At 44.6% G+C, this 7158-nt stretch overlaps 1 protein-coding gene across 1 annotated transcript; it reads right to left on the bottom strand.

Moving 5' to 3' along the window:
- Positions 1 to 2516: 2516 nt before the first annotated feature.
- Positions 2517 to 6718, bottom strand: PIGX (phosphatidylinositol glycan anchor biosynthesis, class X). The gene is made up of 5 exons (XM_010020596.1): positions 6612 to 6718; positions 5997 to 6138; positions 4869 to 5082; positions 3537 to 3637; positions 2517 to 2675 (listed from the first exon to the last, which is right to left on the bottom strand). The coding sequence occupies exons 1-5, from the start codon at positions 6716 to 6718 to the stop codon at positions 2517 to 2519; spliced, it is 723 nt and encodes a 240-aa protein (XP_010018898.1).
- Between the last annotated feature and the right edge of the window lie 440 nt (positions 6719 to 7158).

Genomic DNA, 7158 nt, shown 5'->3' on the forward strand with positions numbered 1-7158 from the left:
TATATACATAACTTCTTTCCCGGTGGGCTGTAGCCAGCTGCAAGGCAGAGGCCGACCATGCTCGAACAAGCGGCAGAGCACTTCTATGCTGGCTCTTCCTCACCCTCTGCTACCATCTTCTGGTGTTTAAATTTCAGATTATTTCCTCAATGCTTCATTTTGTGAGAGGAAAACTGTTTTGGCACAGCACAGTGGCTTCATCTGTTTCAGTGGCTCCTTGGGGTCTGCCCTTGGGAACAAGGGAGCAAGGGCTGGTGGGAGCAGAATTACTGCAGAGGCAATGGTCAGAACACTTGCCCTTACAGAACTGCCTTATTTTTCCAGGAACAGTAATGCAAAGTGACCTGGCTCTAGCTGGTATAGACTTCTCTGGTCTGCTTCCTACTGCGGGCAGAGCCATCATCTTCACTTCTCTTTGCATGTTGCTTTGTTAAATCCACTTAGCTGCCTCCCCAAGTCATTTTCAGAATCCTTTCCCCCCTCCCACTCTTCTGTCTTCCACCCCAGGCACATCTTTTTAAACAAACTAGGAGGGTTATTTTGAGATTTAGAAAATCTTAACTCCTAACATGGTCTTTAACACATCTATCTACCCCTTTTCTTTCACTGCTCTGATTCAGGCCTTACACACATTAATAATGGATATGTTTGTGTCCATCCCCTCTATCTGTGTTCTCTTGCTAAGAATTCACAGCCACCTCATTCTAACTTCAGAGTTGCTAGGATTTTTCCAAAGGGCAATGACTGCCTTACAGCTCATCCTCTATCTGGAAGTGATCCCTGTACGACTGGCACCAGCATCCTCCAGTGTCTGGCACACCATCAGGGCATGCCTGCTAAATGCAGGGCTTGCTTCATGACAGTAGTTTTCAGTATGGGGGAGAAAGCTTAACTGGCAAATTCCTTCATACTTAACACTACAAGAGTTATTAGACTTACTTACAGCTTTGAAAGAAAAACTTGTTGACTGTATTTATAATACAAATGCTATGAGTTTAAAACCCGCATCCATTGAGAAGTTCTGTGATTTCTCTCGTAGTTTACATTAATCAGAGTAAGAATTACACAAGTTGAGCTGAAATGATTGTTGGTGGGATCTTGATGTATTTTAGATACACTGAGCCACATACCAACCAAAGTGGTCAGTCCACATTTAAACCATTCTGAAGTCAACTGTTTGTTTAGTACCAACAGCACCACGCCCCCTGTAATACAAGCCCCTCCTGCCTTAGTTTCTCCTATGGCATCTTACCATTAATGTGGATTTCCATTCTCACATCTTCACTTGTACAGATTCCCAAATCATCCACTTCGAATGACTTACAGAATGACTTACCTTTGTAAGAGAGACTGAGCACAAAACACAACTCAGGGAATTAAAAATCCCACTTGGAGACAAGCATTACCACACTGGCCCAGAGCCCTGCTGTGATGTGGTTAAACAGGCCGACAAATCTCACTGCAATTGTTCTGTTCAGTGTCTCCCTTCCCCCAAGCAGATGCAGAGCATGACTCCTCTGAGGTAGTGGATAAAGGACTGGCGCAGCCACCATCATTCAGCACAGTCGAGGGAAAACAAGAGCCCAGTGTCAGAGCACTTGCCAACCTGTCGTGGGCGAAGTCACAAGACGAGCTCTCTATTGAATTCAGCAGAAGCAGAAGAAAGATGCCCAAGGGATCCTGAAGCTACAGCTGGACAGTGATGAAAAGCTGATCCTGCTGATGAGAAGCCTCGGCTGCACCCTGAGCTCTCAAAAGGACGCAATTTGAAAACCAGAATTTCCATTCAACCCTTCACACACACTTTCCCAAAAATCACCTGCTTTTACTAACTTACTCTCGGCTTATAGGGAATAAAATCTATTTTCTCCGCCAACAGTCCCCAGGAGCTACCGTAAACTCATAATGCCACCTACTGACAATTAGGAGAAACACCACCCGAGCCCTTCTGTCTATCCAGAGCAACTCAGGGTTTCTATCATTTTCCTTCCCATTTCCTTGCATTTATCAGCTGTCCTGACAGCTCAGTGCAAGTCTTCTAAATATTTGCTTCTGGTTAGTATCTTTTCACCAGTTTTCATCTTCCATGAGTTACTCTTTCCACTTCTGAAATAGGGTGAAATTTCTTTCAAGTTGTCTAAATTCTTTCTAAACTAATTTGACCAAGAGCAGCTAATCACTCCCAGTTATTGTAACAGGAGAGATTATTTAAGCCTTCTCCTGCCCCAGGCAAGCATAGAATGTCTCTTTGCAAATTCATACATAACACATCTGGACAATGAGCTTAAAATTCAGATATTTAATGACTAGTTGATGTTTCTCATTACCCACAGGCTGTGGGTATGAACACACCACAGGTTCTGGTGTGTGAAAGGTAAGAATTGGGCCAAGAGAACTATAACCCATTATGGGATCCTCACACATTACTAAGAAATAACAGTAGAATAGGATTCTTTTAGAAAGCTGATGTAATAGTCTGCGTTTTGCTGTATGGAGGTCAGTCATTCTGTATTTCTTTATTCTGAGCAGGTCACCTCAGAGAAGTGTCCATATTTGCACACAGCTGCAAGAATCAGACTGGAACAGAGCACCGTGGCAAGAAGAGTCACGGCACACACCATGGAACTGTGTTGCCTGAGCCCCACTGGAACCTGCAGAATGGATTCCTCATGTGCCTAAAAAGAAAAATAAATGGACGACACACATTTAAGAAGCTATTTCTTTTTGACTGCAACTTTGTTGATTAATAACCAGACCACTATTTAACGAGAAGTCAGTTTTCTCCAAGGTGAACAAGTATTTGGTTTCTGTGATGCAAGAAGCAACAAAATGTTTTTGGACAAGAGCTGCAGATACCCCAGACATCTGCAGGTATCTTTAAATATAGGAAGGCATGTGTGTTACACAACCAAGATATTCGTTATGAGCCAAATTAGTCTTATTTCTGAATCTCTTCACTACTGCAACCCTTTCGAGTATTAAAAGCAGTTGCTGACAACACTAAAGATTCCACTTTCCTTGGTTTTGACACAGAATAAAGAAACTTTATGTTTTCCTAGATACTCAGCCAATCAGGTAACAACCAATCAAATAGAAGTAATCTTTTTTTTTTTTTTTTTTAGGATGCTATTCCATCACTCTTTGCAGTTCTAACTCTCCTTTAGTTAGGGTCTAAAGTACTTTTCCTCTTCACTACTCTTCTGAAGCACCTACGTTGTAAAGACTTTTCTTAATTTGACCAGTGCCAATTATATCCTAGAATTCCAAGTAAACTATTAAGGAAAAAAAAAAAGGTGAGGATGCGCTCATCATAAAGACCAGAAGAGCACAGAGTGACTACAAGATGTCAAGAAGGGCAGGATAACTCCCATTAAAAGCCAATCAGAAAGGAAGAAGGGAGCTTCCCTAAGAGAGAATCGCACAACTACTCTTTTACTGATTAGTTCCTGTGCTATGGAAGTTGCTACTCACAGGGGGAAAAGAAGGCAGCAGTTGTTAAAAGAGAAGCAAGAATTCCTACAGAAATAAGAACTCACAGGTTTGTGTGTTATGCTGTGCCACTGACAGAGGCTGACGTTTTTGCCTGAGCAGGGAGCTTCCACTTCAGCAGGTTTCCAACATTCTGCTGGTAGGCGATCTGCGGAAGATGTTAATGCATCAGCAGGATCCACACAGGATGAAGCAATATAGCCTGCAAGGCTTTTCCAAATGAGGTATCTTTCCTCCACAACAGCTTGACAGAATCTACTCCCTGAAAGCCAGCAGGTGAAACAGCATTGACAGAAATGTGCCAGCTACTCCACACAGTCGAAGCGGTACTGGGCAGTCCTTTTCATGAACTTCGCAACTCTTCCCAATGCAGTAGGTACCCAACAAACAATTTCACCTGTGTGGTATCTTGTCCCTTCCATCCTTAATGGGGCAAAGAATACCTCACTTAGCCTGTAAACCCCTCAGCTTTAGCCATAGTTATTACTTCTCTGCCCCCAAACCAGTCATTCTTCCATTTCTCTTTGTTGGCCTCCTGTTGGCACATGCAAGAACTCCCCTCCAATACTTCAAATGCTTTCATATGAATAATAATTATGTTCTCCTGCTCATAAGTAGTAAATCTGGCAGAAAAATGGGAAGATTTCATACCCTTTTTAATTGACCAGGCCGTCTTCCCTGCCTTACCAGAAAAATCATTGCTCAAATAATGCACAAATGACGATAAAGGAGCTGAGAATCATTAGCACATTTGATTTGGCAGCTAGCACGAATGATTTTGTGAAAGGAAATACAATTTGTAGCAAAAATATAGCATTTCACTGTTCACGCAATTTGAAATATTCATTGTCAGTGGATATCAGGTTCTTGTTTCAAAGGAGGCTGCAACTCCAACCGTTCTAACCTCCAGGCACAGAGTTTTCCACATTCCCCCCTTAACTGTAGGAATGCAGGAAGTGTTAGAAACCATCAGAATACTCTGATTACTCTAAATACATGACAGTGAATATTAAATATGCCCTGCATGGCTTCAGCTGCCAAGAAAAACACTGAAAAAGCCACCTGAGGACCTGACTCTTCACAAGCCAAGGACCGCGACAAACAGGCCGACTGCCAGTGCTGCCCGCTACAGCACAACGGTACAATGGCAGCAGCACAACACCAAGAAGTGCATTAACAATTAATCTGCCTTTGGTCAAGCAGCAGCAGCATTCAAAGAGGAAGAATGGTGGTCTTTATCAGGGCCACTATCTTCCCTTCATGTTCATATGACTACAGAGAGCTCCAGCTCCAGAAGACAAATACAGAACCAGTTTCCAACCTCTGTATGCCCACTACTATTCCTCTCTCTCCAAAAGAACACATAACAAGAACCTCACTGTCACAGCAGCAGACCAGTACTTCTGGGCTCTTCAGAACCACCGACGCTTCCTCACTGTCTTCTGCCGGCCGGTGGTATCGCCCGTGCACGGGCAAGGCAGCTCTAAAGCAGTGAGAACACCGGGGGTCAGGCTCCAGGTACAGCAGAACTAGGAGGTCTGTGGCTAAGTACTCGGGAGCCTCCACATCAACAACATCAGGAATTAACACCGCCTGCAAGTGAAGAAACATACAGATGTGGCTGTGGTCAGACTCCACACAAGGGAGGGATGTGTGTTAAAAAAGAGTAACATATGAACATCTTGTGCATGATTCTGGGATTTAAAAGTCCACTGTCTGCTGTGGTTACCTACTGCAGCATCAGAAGGGACAAGCATTTTCCTCATTCTATTTTCTAACACTGGGCCTGATTTCATGGTCAGGAAGATTAAGTTGAAAATTCTGTCCTGTGCTGGTATTGGCTGGGGTAAAGTTAATTTTCTTCATAGTAGCTGTATGGGGCTGTTTTGGATTTGCGCTGGAAACAGTGCTGATAACACAGTGACATTTTCATTACTGCTGAGCAGTGCCCAGATGGAGTCAAGGCTTTTTCTGCTCCTCACAGCACCCCACCAGTGAGCAGGCTGGGGGTGCACAAGGAGTTGGGGGGGATACAGCGGGACAGCTGACCCCAGGGATATTCCATACTATATGGCATCATACTCAGCATATAAAGCTGGGGAAAAAAGAAGGGGGCGACGCTGGGAGTGATGGTGTTTGTCTTCCCAAGTGACGGTTATGTGTGATAAAGCCCTGCTGTCCTGGAGAGAGCTGAACACCTGCCTGACCATGGGAAGTGGGAAATGAATTCCTTGTTTTGCTTGGCTTGTATGTGTGCCTTTTGTTTTACCTGTTAAATTATCTTTATCTCAACCCAAGAGTTTTCTCACAACTCAAAATGCCCTGTACCAGGTGATGCTGATCAAGCCAAGAGATACGAGATGTCACGAAGATGATACTGTGTGGCACCTGCTTCCAGGAAATGGAATTCATCACCTTGGTTCAACTAGCCAGCTGAACAGAGATTACAACTTCCTGAGCATCCTTCTCTGAGTAACTGCCAGATGTCTTAGCTTTGGAATTGTTACCTTTGTTAAATTGTGCTGCTGCAGTGATGCCAGCTCATAGGGATCCACATAGATTCCTGGTGGAAGATGAGTTCTAGCTGCCACTGTGCATCCTCCTGCATGCTCACCCACTACACCAAGCTCTACCTTCAAAAGCAGGTCCCTTAAAACAAGCAACAGAAGCAAAACGTTTATACCCATGCTTCAAAAGATGGCACCTCTCTTTTCCCCCCCGAAGAGACATACTCTCAAATGCACAGAGATGAGCTGCAGCTCTGTGTGCAAGCAGTTCAGAAAATGGTTCCCTCTCAAGCCGTGCTGTCCTTCTCTGGTTAGGATGAGGTAGTTCACCCTAACTCCACATTCATAACCAAAATGAAGTTTCACTTTTTTGTTAACTTCTCAGTACTACCAATGACCCACACACAGTTCTTAGAAAAGGGCCTCCTATTCCTCCTCCACTATAGCTTGTAATTGTCAGTTACTTGATCATACCAATATATTCCTACTGCCTACCCATGCCTATGTATCACACCTCAGTGAGTTGATACAACTATGTATCAATTAGGAGAAGCTCATTCACATGTAAAATTACCCTATACATTATTCTGATGCAGCGCCAGGATAGCACCTTACCTGTGAAACCCCTCTTTCAGAAGCTCCTGCGTGATAGTGGCACCCTGACAAACAGCCTGCACACCTAAGAGAACACAGAATGAACAAGTGACAGTGTAAGCACACATCGTTATCACATGGGCAGGCAACTTTAACAAGCACATATAATCTATGAGCACCCAGTCTGCAGAGAAGGGCAACAGCAAATCACTGCCATCAACAGAAGAGGTTTCTTAGGTCACTGTTCGGGCCGTGCTTCCCAAACCCAGAGGCTACCCCTATAAACCAGGTCCACACACATAAGTAAGTATTTAGAAGATGAAAGCCCAAACAACCTGACCCGAAACGTTTGACGTCAGTACAACGGGGTCCCAGGTGCTTGTGCTTGGATCAAGCGGCTGCGGTGGGCGCAGTACAGGAGACTGCCGAGGCTGCGCGAAGGCTCTTGCCCCACACCGGCGCTCACCGACACACACCCGCTCGGCTTTAATCACCCGGCACAGCCCGAAACCTCTGCTCCGCCGAGCTCTGAGCGAGGGGATGGGCCCCAACCACCTCTGCACAGGCC

Source organism: Nestor notabilis, unplaced genomic scaffold (assembly GCF_000696875.1).
Source record: "Nestor notabilis isolate BGI_N333 unplaced genomic scaffold, ASM69687v1 Scaffold22188, whole genome shotgun sequence".
Taxonomy (NCBI): Eukaryota; Metazoa; Chordata; class Aves; order Psittaciformes; family Psittacidae; genus Nestor; species Nestor notabilis.